This window comes from Primulina huaijiensis, chromosome 5 (assembly GCF_012295235.1).
Source record: "Primulina huaijiensis isolate GDHJ02 chromosome 5, ASM1229523v2, whole genome shotgun sequence".
Taxonomy (NCBI): Eukaryota; Viridiplantae; Streptophyta; class Magnoliopsida; order Lamiales; family Gesneriaceae; genus Primulina; species Primulina huaijiensis.
In genome coordinates, this window is record NC_133310.1 from 13,212,375 (window position 1) to 13,226,391 (window position 14,017).

At 35.1% G+C, this 14,017-nt stretch overlaps 1 protein-coding gene across 1 annotated transcript in view; it reads left to right on the forward strand.

Annotated features, from left to right (window-relative positions):
- Positions 1-7,906: 7,906 nt before the first annotated feature.
- Positions 7,907-14,017, forward strand: part of LOC140977652 (uncharacterized) — a 12,566-nt gene continuing 6,455 nt past the window's right edge. Inside the window, exon 1 of the mRNA XM_073442396.1 lies at positions 7,907-8,143. Within this exon, the coding sequence (XP_073298497.1) occupies positions 7,907-8,143 (237 nt within the window). The remainder of the gene's footprint in view (positions 8,144-14,017) is intronic.

Below are 14,017 nucleotides of genomic sequence, written 5' to 3' on the forward strand. Positions count from 1 at the left end.
TATGATGACAGAGCCGTCTTCCAACAGCTGGACTCGGATCTAATATCTTTACAAATGAAGATCAAAGTCTGGGAAATGGATCAACAATTGTATACCGGTTGATTCACAAAGTCCAACATCCGCCGAGCAGGCCCAACCAACCGAAGCAGTCAAGGAGTCATTTGCTGAACAAGTTTCTGAGCAAGAAACTGAATCTGTTCCTAATCTGATTCAACCATATATTTCTTTTGTACCTTTATCATCTCAACCAGCTAGACAACCTCTATACACAGATGCTGAGTTTCATTGGCCAACACTGACGAAGTAATCCGATCAGCGGTCACTGACATTCAGCTGAACTTCGAGTCTGCTCAACCAACTGAGAAAGATGTAGGCCAAAGCTCATCAGAAAAACTAGCCTTGGAGGCTATGTTAAAAGAAATTTAAGATGAGGTTCACTCAGTTCTTATGACTGAACAACAACAATATGATGCTGCTCAGTTGCATTCTGAACAGATAGATATGCAAAATCCAACTGATGTGACATCAAGATCAAGTGCTCCTCAGCCCAATACCTCTTTTCCAGACATTCAGCAGGAAGCAGTTGAAGATTTAATTATTGAAATGGAACAACAGGTTGCGAATGAATCCAAAGCCCTAGCAATGGTGACTTTCAGTGAGAAAGGCAAAGACAAAGCACCCGAAATATCTGAAGCCTTATCTCCTGAAGTGCCCATTGATACTGATATCATGATCAAAGGTATTCAGTCTAGTATACACCATTTGACATCAACTCTCTCTGAAATCAAATCGACTCAGCCGATGCACACGCTCAAATTTGATTCCCTCAGGGAGAATACCATGAAAATCCTCAAGCAGGTTACCAAGGATATCACTGCATTATTTCTCCTTGTAGATCAACTAAAGAAGGACTGAGTGACAGTTCCATCTCTTTTCCAGACTCATGACATGCTTATCAACCGAATTGACTTCGTGCACACAAGTATGTCAAAGCGGATGGACTTGATGCAGGAACAGATGCTGAATGCCATATCTCAAGTCAGCTCAGAAATCCGCCTTCTTTCTAACCTTGCTGTTGTTGACAAAAAAGGGGAAGAAGATAAATAAGATAAGTCAAAGAAAATACCTATTCAATCAACTGACCAAGGATCTGCTGACAAAAGAGCTAAGAAGTGAAGAGCAGTCAGTTCAGTTAGGTCTTATTGTAATTGTACGAATTTGTACATTTGAAGATTATTTTATCTATAATGAGGTTTATCAGTTATTGAATTCTTTGTTTTTTCAAACACCAAAAAAGGGGAAACTGTTAGAATCAAAATTTTGGAGTTTGATAAATAAAGTTTTCGAAGGTTGCAGAATTGATCCGCTCAACTGAATTAATTCGAACTGAAACTATCTAAACTGAAGTTGCTAGAATTGATAATTAAAGAGTTAAATAATCGGAGCCAATCGAATTGATCTAAGCTAACAGAATCTGTAAAGATAACTGAAGTATCAATTGGAACTGATATGTCATAAAGTCAGTTCAACTGATCGGCTATATCAACTGATAATCAGTTTGACACGTCATCAGTTTAAGCGCAGCTACCAACCGACAAATCGTATGGATCAAAATGCTACTATCAGAAGAAGAGCCCCATATCAGACTGCCATAGTGTACTATTATCAGAAGAATGTTGACATATTCAGAGAAGACAAATCAACATATATGAGTCATTTAATGTATTCAATGTTACCATTGGAAGAGAAGCTTATAAATAGCCGAGGAGTTCAGCTGAGACAAGAACTTTTGAATCATTACTCTGATTAATTTTCAAATTCAGTTACACACAATCAGTTAAGATATTCATACAGAAAATCTCATACTTCACAAAAACATTCATAGCTTTTAGGCTATCATCTGTGCTAAAGCACTAGCACCTTACATTGTTGTATTCGATCTTCTAAGATCAGTTGTGCTAAGAAAGAAAATCAGTTGTATACTGATAAATTGTAAAGAAAACTAAGAGTTTTAGTTTGATAGTGTTTAAGTCCAAACTTAAATGGGTTATTACAGCTTCTGTAATTAATAAAAGTCTTTTAGTGAAAAACCTATGCTTGTGATAGAAGAGGTGACGAAGGAGCATTTGAAGCCTCCTAACATCCATAAAATCTTTGTGTTCATTATTTCAGTTATTTGTTAAGTATTCAATCTATCAGTTAGTTTATTTCCGCACTTATACTAGTTAACTGACTGATATCGACAACAATATCATTGGAATCAGTTTGTCAGTAAACTGATTCACCATTATCAAAAAATAGTCAGTATCTCAAAGTGTTTATTCAACCTCCCTTCCTCCTCCTCCCCCTTCTAAACATTTAGACCCTCCTAACCGATGCTAACAGAACTCCTCCCCGTCCCTCTGGTACCTGTTCTACGCGATTATATCAAGGTTTTCGAGCGTAAATAAGCAAAGGCACGTCCTATACCTCGTTTCTGACATCATTATATATTTAATTCGTCATTTATGCATGAAAAATATCAGATATATAATGTTGCATTGGATTTACACGACTTTGACACGAAATATGCATGTACATTGACATGATACTCATGTTTTCCCTTTCTTGTGTGTAAAGGGCTGCTAGATTTCGACTCCTAGAATTGTACACGTCAAGATCGAAGGTGGCTAGGTGTGTAGATCGGTTTTGTGGTTGATTTACGTAAGGGCCTATCGGATCATGGTTTTTGTTGGGGACGACTTAGTGGAGATCGGGCTAAGGAGGAGAGGTGGCTGTGTAAAGGTCGAACCAGGCAATGGTGCAGACCCTAGTGGGTCTGAGCCGTGGTCTAGGATAGCTCGAACACGGCTAGTCATGGCCTAGGGGCAGATTGAGGAGCTAGGGTCGGGTTGGGTAGGGTTTTGGCTTCGAAATTCGATTTCGGGATTTTTCCCGTAGGGTTGGCACCGCGATGCTGCCCTTGTGGCGCCGTGTCGCGGTGCTGGTACATCGCGCTTAGGCGCTTAACCAATGCCATAGTGCTACATTTCCAGCGCCTAGGTGCTAGTAATGTATGTGTATTGTTGAGATTTTTGTGGATATTGCTCGTTTTGTAGTTTCCAGTAAGTTATACCTACTTTTATGTGGTTATAAATGGTTTAAGTTGAGTCATACGTGGTTTGGTTAGGAGTTGGTGAAATATGGTTAAAATTTGATCAAGTATCGGGACAATTCGGGTTAAACGAGACTCCGGTCTAAACCCTGAAATGAAATATAGAGATTAATGCAGGGGTTCGGGATACATCTAAGGAAATAATTAGAAGTATGTTTAAGGAGTTTGTTAAGTTTGAGCGGGTCGAGTTAGCAGTCCTGGCGGTGCCCTGATAACCAAAATTTCATGTTTAAAAATGTATATGTTTAATATGAATATGAATTTTTATGAAAATACGGAAAATACATTGCATTCTTGGTTTTAAGAAAATGTATTACTATGCATGAATTTTATAAGTGATGAATACGATGACATGTTTTTGAAGGAGGTGAGTTCGTTGTGACTAATACGAACACGAACATGTAAGGCCAAGGCTCAGTGGATGAGTAAAACTATCGCTGATGTCCCCGTCACCGGGTACCGTGGTTATACATAGATGGATCCATCGACTTAGAGCTGATACGAAAGTCACAAATAATTATGTGAATTCAATAAAGGAAAATGAACACGTATATGATTACATGATGAGAAATGATTCGAATACGTTTATGTTATTTCATGTTATGTTAAAGTTCACGTTGGTTTTAGATCATGAAGCTTACTTTAATTACAGTATTGTTCACTGTTGCATGATATGTATATGTACTTGTTATAACGGTTCAGGTGTGTTGAGTATTTAGACTCACTAGGTGAGATTGATGCAGGTGAGCTTGATGATGTGGAGACTAGGGGGCGCTGAAGACTGAGTAGGCAGAGCTGGGAGTGCGCACGATAACCCGAAGACCTTGCATTCTTCCATACTTTATGTTTATGAGTCAAGGGTGAAACAATATTTAATACGTTTTGCATCTTTTCATATGCTGATGATTTTGACAAGTGTTGAGTTTCTTTCAAAACAGTAGACTAGGAGTGGATGATATTTAGATTTATTTAACGGCAGTTATTTTTATTCAGTGGTTGAATGACTTTTTAAAATGCATGATTGACTGCTATTATTGCATGCATGTGTTCGTGTATTTTCGAAAAGAGCTTTTAAAAATAAAATTCTAATAGTATTTTAGTAGTAGACATCACATAAGAGGAGAGCTAATTATAATTTTAAAGGGGGATTAATTTTAAATACTGAAGATGAGATAAATTTTGTGCTTAACTTGTATTAATAATGAAACGTCTACTAATTCTTTTTTTTTTTTTGCAATCTCATTTTCAAAACTTAATTTAAATGCATGCATGCAATATTGCTGAAAATTCATATTTTCAAAATACTAGTAATCAACTAACATGTAAAAATACTGCAGTTAAAATTCACGACAAATCGTCATCCCCAAGCTTACGTTTTAAAAATAAAACAAATATGAAACGTGAAACTCTGATAACCTACATCATAGTAAAAAGACATAGTATGTAAATATCCAAAATCACTCCTATCTCAAAACATGAAATGCGGAAAATACTGTACTCGGGTTCGCGTGCGCACATCCAACTTTGCCTACTCAGTCTTCGGCACCTCCAATCTCCTGATCAACATTCTCACCTACTCATTCACACCTACTGAATCTAAAGATTCAATACTCCTGTAACGTTATAACAAATACATATACATAGCACGCAACAGTGAAAAATACTGTAATAAAAATACGTTTCATAATCTTAAAAAGATGTAAGCATAATCATGACCTGTCAAAACATAAACGTTTACATAACATATCTCAACATGTCAACATATACATGTTCGTTTTCTTTATTTGAATTCCGTTCGTTAGCTGTGAATTTCGTATCATCGTAATAGGCGATAGATCCATCTACGAATAACCGCGGTCCCCGGCAGCGGGGATATCAGTGACAGTATTACACATCTAATGTGCCTTGGCCTTACATATCATCATATTAACGTATTCGTATTAGTCACAACCAACTCCCTTCTTTAAAAAACATGTCATCATATTCATCACTTAATAAAATCATGCATATACGTAAATTTTTCTTAAAATCAAGCATGCAACGTATTTTTCATAATTACAAAAAAAGTCATATTCATGATAACATAAACGTTTAAAATATGTAAAATCGTGTTTAGGGCGCTACCAGGACTAAAAACTAGACCCGGGTGCAAAATGACTATTTTTCCACTGGAAACCTTAATTTACCATTTTACCCTTGGACCACAGAATTTCGACCCGAATCCAACCAAACTCCTTAAAACACCAAAAATAATAATAATAATCATTTCTTAGATGTATACTTGAGCTCGTTTCAAACTTATATGATTCGTTTTAAAACTTGGACTGAGGTCCCGATTTTAACCCGAATCAACCCGAAACTCAACAAAATATTCCCCAACTTAAACCATGACCCAACCGTGCCCTACCAACCCCTAAAACACTTAGAACAAACCACTTAAGACCCTCGACCAGCCCCAGAAAGTTGCTGCAATTTTACTGCACGTGCTCCCCTTCACCCTACTCGCACCTTTAGTGCTAATCCTTCGACCCACGCCCCAAACCACCAAGACCGGACCCTAGCTAGAAACCCTAGGACCATGACCGACCACATAGGACCCCCATTGGACTAACCCTAAGCACGTCGACACACCATGCACGCCCAAGGCTCGGATGTGTCAAGAAAACCCTAGCCACCTCACTACAAACCCCTCGGCCTTCAACAAACACAAGCAAGTCTTGTCTCCAGCCTTGTGACCCCTTCTTCCTCGATGTGAACAACCCTCTAGGACCCTCACACGGCAGCCCCTTGCACATGAATCACAATAACATGAGTAATGTAGGAAACATTGCATAATTCATGTCAAAACTTTGCAAAAATGAAACCACAAGGTAAATCGAAGAGTTCCTCATGAAATTACATATATATCAGCATACATAGCAAGAATGATGAGAAAAAGAATGATAAAACGGGTTCCTCAATGTTTTTGTGCTAAAAAACCCGAAGATGTGCGCGTAAGACTTGCCCGGAGAGGCGGGGAAGAAGCTTTCTTGAAAACTATGGAGGAACTCGAGAATGGCTGCTGGTTTTTCTTCGAAATGAGGCTGCTGATGGAGGGGAAGGGCAGCCGAATTGGTGTGCTAGGGTTAGGGTTGTCTAATGGTGTGTTCAAATAAAAGGTTTAAGCATAAATGGGCCCCTAATTAACATTATAAAGGATTAAAAAAGGTTTTGAGCCTATTAAGCACTAAAATAAACCCATCAAGCTCAATAACACTCCCGAAAAGTATTTCTGATAAGTGAAATTTGTGCACTTAAATTATCCTTATAATTCATATAGATTGTTAGTCTTCTTGGGCAAAATTATGCGTTTTTGCTATTTTTGGTGTGATTGCAGGAAGCTAGGTAAGGCTACGACAAGAGCGTGAAAAAGGGAGAAAATGACGTTAGGAGGAAACAGATGAACCATGAAGGCAGTGAGGTGCACGCATATGCACGAGCCAGATGCGCGCAAGACATAAACCAAAGGCAACAAAACAGAAGAGTCCACGCAGATGCGCGGAGCACGGGCGCGCATGTGCGCGCAAAAGAGCAGGATTGCTTAACAAAACAGAACGATCCGTGCCTATGCGCCGGCTAGAGACGCGGCCGAAACAGAAGAGAAAAGGCGAGCGAAAAAAAGTCAGAGCACACGGAGGACGGAACGCAAAGAACGGAGATAAAAGACGCTGAATCCGGACACGCAGACGCACTTTCATCTCTCCTCAACACGTTTCTAATTCGGTTCTTTACTTTTACGTTTTTAATGATTACAAACAGGTTTTGTATTGATTTAAATTCGAGTATGAACTAATTTTATTTTCTAGAGATTGACGTAGTCGGTGTCGAACCTATGTTATTGACGTTTTGAATTTTCATTGAATTAATTCATCATGTTTATTTGTGATTTCTTGCCTTTAATGCTTTTGAATTACTGGCTATAATTCGATTGATCAAATAATTGAGATCTAACACTAGAGAGAGGGGATTGAAATTAGGACATGGGAAATCACATCGTCAGATGTTTATAGCGTGCAAAAGACGTATAAATTTGGCGAGTCCATGAAAAGAACCTTGTTTGCATTTATTACGTGTTACGTGATTTTGAATAGACATATTAAAATCAGTAATAGGTAATACAGTTCTATTTATCACTTGAAAAAGGGAATAGGAAAATTGCGAGTTCTTGGTTAGTAAACATGATGCAATTTAATTAAAGGTTAGTCAATTTTTATATAGCATAGGGGAGACTCGACGAAATCATATCTCTAGATTGCTTACTCACTGAATCTCGACTGTGTGCATAAGATTTACATAATTCGCTATTTTATCTGAATTGATTATAAACCAACCTTTTGATTTTCTAAATAAAGTTGAACTATGTCAATTATGGTACTTAATATACAGTTTTAAATAATTACTCCTCGTGGGATTGATATCTGTACTTAAACCATTACTAAAACTTGACACCGTACACTTGCGGTAGTGAAAACATGCAACAAGTTTTTGGCGCCGTTGCCGGGGTGTAAACTATTTAATTGTATATTGATATCGTTACTAAGTAGTCTTGACTTTAATTTAGAGTTTATTTTATTTTCCTTTTGTTACTTTATAATCTCTGCTGTTTTGCAGTGCATGCGAAGATACCAAAATCCCGACTTGCTTATTTTCGATCCGGAGGTCGAAAGAACTGCGAGAAGACTAAGAAAAGCTAGAAAGGTAGAAATCTTAGCAATGGCTGAGAACAGGGAAAACGACAGACATATCCTACCGGAGGCCATACCTATCAGAGATCGCTTCCGACCAGTGATTGACACTCACTATTCTGGCATTGCAAGAGGGACCATCAACGCCAATAATTTCGAACTAAAACCTTCCCTGATCTATATGGTCCAACAAAACCAGTTTGCTAGGACTGCTACTTCTGATCCTCATGTTCATTTGAGGACTTTCCTGGAGATCACGGACACGGTAAAAATTAATAATGTTCCTGATGATTTTATTAGATTGCTGATAAACATAAAATTTGTACATTAATTAAATGTTTTATAATATAATTATATAGTTTTTGTTTTATTAAATGTTTAAATATTATATCTTTTATAATAAATTGTATAAAATATAAGTAGTTGTGTAATTACAAGTTTTTACTATTTTTTACAGGTTTGATAAAACAAGAATAAACTTGGCGTTGCAAATGGGATTAAGATGATTCTTGGACCTGTAGAAAGTTGATTATAATATCTACAATATTGTTGAAAAGCATGAGATAAAAATCCTCTCACAATTGGGATCAAATTAAGCAACAAATAAAGTTACCAAAGGAGTGCCAGTTTTACCATGCTCTAGTATTTTGACCATATCTCTCAAATTACTTGGTCAAATGATTTTGAAAAAAATACCACAACTAGATAACTCAATTATCCCCATGTTTTTTTTTATGTGAAGAAGCAAATTCGGAGAAGAAGATTTTCAAAAGTGATGTGTAATATAATATAATATCTTGGAACAACAATGAAGACTTATGTGTAAAAAAATAATATTTTATTTATGGTTGTCTCCCCAAATTTGGCTATAAATAGGGGTGCATTGTAATGTATTGAGATATCCCTCATTCTATGAACAAACCTTTGAGTTCATAATATTTCTCTCTATATTTTTCCTTTATTTCTTCATTTAAATACAATTAGCATGTTAATTTCATATTCAAAGTTTTACACTTTGAATAATGAATAGCTAACTTCCTAAAGTTGAGATGATAAGGTGAAACTCTTGGCATGATAATAAGGTTATTAAAAGGTAAGAATCTATGTTTTATATTATTTAATCATTATTTATTGTTTATGTTATATTTATTTCTTTAAGCATTTTTATACCCTACTTATAAGTGGGAGTTTTGATTTATTGTTGCTATATGTTACACTAAATTCTTGGAACCATTTAAATGTTAGTTTGGTATTACCAACCATTTAAAGTGGATGCCTTGATTTATTATATATAAATATATTATAATATTAAATTCTTGGAACCATTTAAATGTTAGTTTGGTTTTACCAACCATTTAACTTGGATTCCTTGATTTATTATATATGAATATATCATAGTATTAATTTATTGGTACCATTTAAATGTTTGTTTGGTTTTACCAACCATTTAAAGTGGGAACCTTGATTTAGTGTTTACAAATATATATAGCACAATAAATACTTGACCACATTTATAAGTTTTGGTATATATTATATACTTATAAGATAATAATTTATAACATAATATAAATATGATTATTTAATATATTGGAACCATTTTATTAAGTGGATTTCAATATTGTTCGTTAATGTTAACTTTATTAAAATACCAAGAGTGGATCCTTTAATCTCAACTACTTAAATTAAAATTTGAACAATTAAAATTTACCCATTAAAGATTCAAACAATTAAAATTAAAAAGAAACAAAAACAAAAACAAAACAAAAAGACATTGTAGTGGACTTGTAATTACCTTAGCTTCCCTGTGGATACGATATCGGACTCACCGAATTATACTACTTGTGGACAACCTGCTCTTGGGAGTGCAACAATCAAAGTGACAACAAGTTTTTGGCGCCGTTGCCGGGGAAGTATAATTTAATTTCAAGTCTATTTAATTTTGTTTATAGTTTATTTTTCTTTATTTGAATTTTTATTGCTTTTGTGTGTTTTTATTCTTTTGCATTTGCATTTGCATGAGCATTATTTGGTCACGTACACTTAGTGGTCGACTCATTCGAAATAACCCTTTATTTTCACAAAACATGGCGGAAGAACCCATCCAAGAAAATGAAGATGAAATTCAATCTCAACATGATCATGATAGACGAAGAACACTTAGAGATCACATGAATCCTACACGTACTAGTGCACCTTCATGTCTAGTTTTTCCCCCTGATGCATCTCATTTCAATTTTAAGCCTGGTATTATCCAACTTTTACCCAACTTTCATGGCTTAGATTCTGAAAATCCATACATGCATTTACGAGAGTTTGAAGAAGTGTGCAACACATATAATGATCTAAATTGTAGCATGAACACCATTCGACTTAAGCTTTTTCCTTTTTCTTTAAAAGATAAAGCTAAAACTTGGCTACAAAATCTTAGATCGGGATCCATTCGAACTTGGGATGAATTGCAACAACAATTTTTGAAAAAGTTTTTTCCATCTCATAGAACAAATTCTTTCAAAAGGCAAATCATCACTTTCACTCAAAAACAAGGAGAAACTTTTTATCAGTGTTGGGATAGATATAAAGAATTGCTTAATCTTTGTCCACATCATGGTTTTGAAATTTGGAGAGTTGTTTCTCAATTTTATGAAGGCTTAACACCTAAAGATAGGCAAATGGTTGAATTTATGTGTAATGGAACATTTGAAGATAAAGATCCAAATGAGGCAATTGAGTATCTCGATTCATTAGCTGAAAATGCTCAAAATTGGGACACTATAGGTACAATCGAACCATCAAACAAGATTCAATCTCCTACATCTGGTGGAGGTATGTACACTCTCAAAGATGAACATGATCTTCAAGCTAGATTTACCTCTTTGGCAAGAAAAGTTGAGGCACTTGAATTGAAAAAGAATGATCAATTAAAATCTGTTCAAGAAATTTCATGTCACATCTGTGATACAAGTGATCAATCTACAAAAGATTGTCCCACTTTGCCTTCTTTTAAAGAATGTCTCCATGAACAAGCTAATGTTTTAAAGAATTTCAAAAGGCCAAATTTTGAACCATTTTCTCAAAGTTACAATCCACGAAATCATCCAAATTTTAGTTGGAAAAATGATAATGCTGCACAATTTTCACAACCACATTTCCAAAATAAACAAAATTTTCAAAATTTTACACCTTATGTTCCTCCACCTAAAAAGAATTTGGAAGATATATTGAATTCTTTCATTGCAAAGCAAGAGTCTATCAATACTCAAACTGCTCAAACCATGACAGATTTGAAAGATACTCTTGCTAAATTTGCATCTGCACTTAATGTTCATGAAAAAGGTAAATTTCCTTCACAACCTCTGCCTAATCCCAAGGATCATCATTCACAAACTGGAACTTCTGGAACTCAACCGATGGATCAGGTAAAATCTGTTATTACCCTTCGAAGTGGTAAGGTTGTGGAAAAATCCATTCTTGAACCTTGTGAAGATGATGATAAATCAACTCCAAAGGGTAAGGAAGTGGAACCCATAACTTGCGAAGAGGAGGTTCAACAGACAGTGTCACCACCATTCCCTCATGCATTGAAAAATACAAAAAAATCAAATTTGAATTCTGATATATATGATATTTTTAAACAAGTAAAAGTTAATATTCCTTTATTAGATGCAATAAAACAGGTACCATCATATGCCAAATTTTTGAAAGACTTGTGCACTGTGAAAAGAAAATTGAATGTGAAAAAGAAAGCATTTTTAGCCGAACAAGTAAGTGCAATCATTCAAAATAATAATGTTTTGAAATACAAAGACCCTGGTTGTCCTACTATTTCTTGTAATATTGGAGAACGAAAGATTAAAAAAGCCTTGCTTGACCTTGGAGCTAGTGTGAATTTACTTCCATATTCAGTTTATCAAGAACTCAATCTAGGCGAGTTAAAACCTACCTCGGTAACACTTTTACTTGCTGATAGATCTGTTAAAGTGCCAATAGGTATGGTAGAAGACGTGTTGGTCCAAGTTGATAACTTTGTATATCCCGTCGATTTCATAGTTTTAGATACACAACCTATCGAAGCTTGTAATGCAATTCCTGTGATTTTAGGTCGTCCATTTTTAGCAACTTCTAATGCTCTTATAAATTGCAGGAATGGAATAATGAAGTTGTCATTTGGTAACATGACCTTGGAGCTTAATGTGTTTAATCTTTGTAAGAAACCACATGACAAAGGAGATGAAAGTGAAGATGAAAATCTTATTGAAACTGTTGTGGAAGAAAACATTCAAGAAGGGAGTACTCGTGATCAATTAATTATTTGTTCAATTGAAACTGTTAAAGAAAATATTGAAATTAATCTTGATGATTTTATCAGGTAACACTCGTTACCAGGATAAGAGAAAAAATTTGATGCAAAATATGAGAACAAAGACGAACCACCCATATTGGAGTTAAAACCCTTGCCAGAAGAATTGAAGTATGCATTTCTTGGAGAAGATGAAACATATCTGGTGGTAATTTCTTCCAAACTAGCAAGTGATGAAGAAGGTAAATTAGTTGATATGCTTAAAAGACATAAAAATGCAATTGGTTGGACACTAAAAGATCTCAAGGGCATTAATCCACTAATTTTCACTCACAAAATTCACTTAGAATAAAATGCAAAAACATCTCAACAACCACAAAGGAGATTAAATCCACACATGAAAGATCTTGTGAAAACTGAAGTTCTTAAACTACTTGATGTTGGGATTATCTACCCTATTTCTGATAGTAAGTGGGTAAGCCCAACACAAGTAGTTCCGAAAAAATCTGGCATCACAGAAATAAAAAATGAAAAAGGTGAATTGTTAACAAGTCGAGTCCCATCTAGTTGGCGGATGTGTATTGATTATAGAAAATTAAATGACTCCACAAGAAAAGATCATTTTCCATTACCATTTTTGGATCAAATTTTAGAAAGAGTAGCAGGTCATCCATACTAGTGTTTTCTTGATGGATATTCAGGTTATTATCAAATTCCCATTGCACTCGAAGATTAAGATAAAACTACATTCACATGTCCTTTTGGAACATTTGCATTTAGAAGGATGCCATTTGGATTATGCAATGCCCCAGCAACATTTCAAAGATGTATGCTAAGCATTTTTTACTACATGGTTGAAAATTGTTTGAAAATTTTCATGAATGATTTAACTGTCTTTGGGAATACATTTGATAATTGTCTTGAAAATTTGGAAAAAGTTTTAAAAAGATGCGAGGAAAAAAGTCTAATTTTAAATTGGGAAAAATGTCATTACATGATTACTTCTGGAATTGTGTTGGGACATGTCGTGTCATCTCATGGAATTGGAGTTGATAAAGCAAAATTTGATGTCATTGCCAATTTACCCCCTCCAAAAACCATTAAAGAAATTCGCTCATTTTTTGGACATGCTGGATTTTATATGAGGTTTATAAAGGACTTTAGTTTAATCTCTAAACCCATTTGTAACCTCTTAACAAAAGACAGTACATTTGAGTGGACTCAAGAATGTCAAAATGCTTTTGATAAAATCATTCGACATTTAACATCAGCTCCTATCATGCAACCTCCTGATTGGTCTTTACCATTTGAAATCATGTGCGATGCGAGTGATTATGCTGTCGGTGCAATATTAGGTCAAAGAAGAAACGGTAAGCCTTATGTGATATATTATGCAAGTAGAACTTTAAACAATGCTCAAATGAATTACTCCACAACTGAAAAAGAACTACTTGCGGTAATATTTGCATTAGATAAATTTCGTTCTTATTTGATTGGATCAACAACTATCGTGTTTACTGATCATTCTGCTATTAGATATTTGTTGACCAAACAGGATGCAAAGCCACGACTGATACGATGGATTTTGTTGCTCCAAGAATTTGACATTGTGATCAAAGATAAAAAAGGAACCGAGAATGTCGTAGCCGATCATTTATCGAGACTAGTAACAGGATCATCTTGTGAAATGACACCAATTAACGATAATTTTCCTGATGAACATCTATTTTAAGTTACTACTACACCTTGGTTTGCTAACATAGTAAATTTTCTTGTGACAGGAAAAATGCCACCGCAATGGAGTTCTCAAGATAAAAGAAAATTTTTGAATGAGGTAAAAAA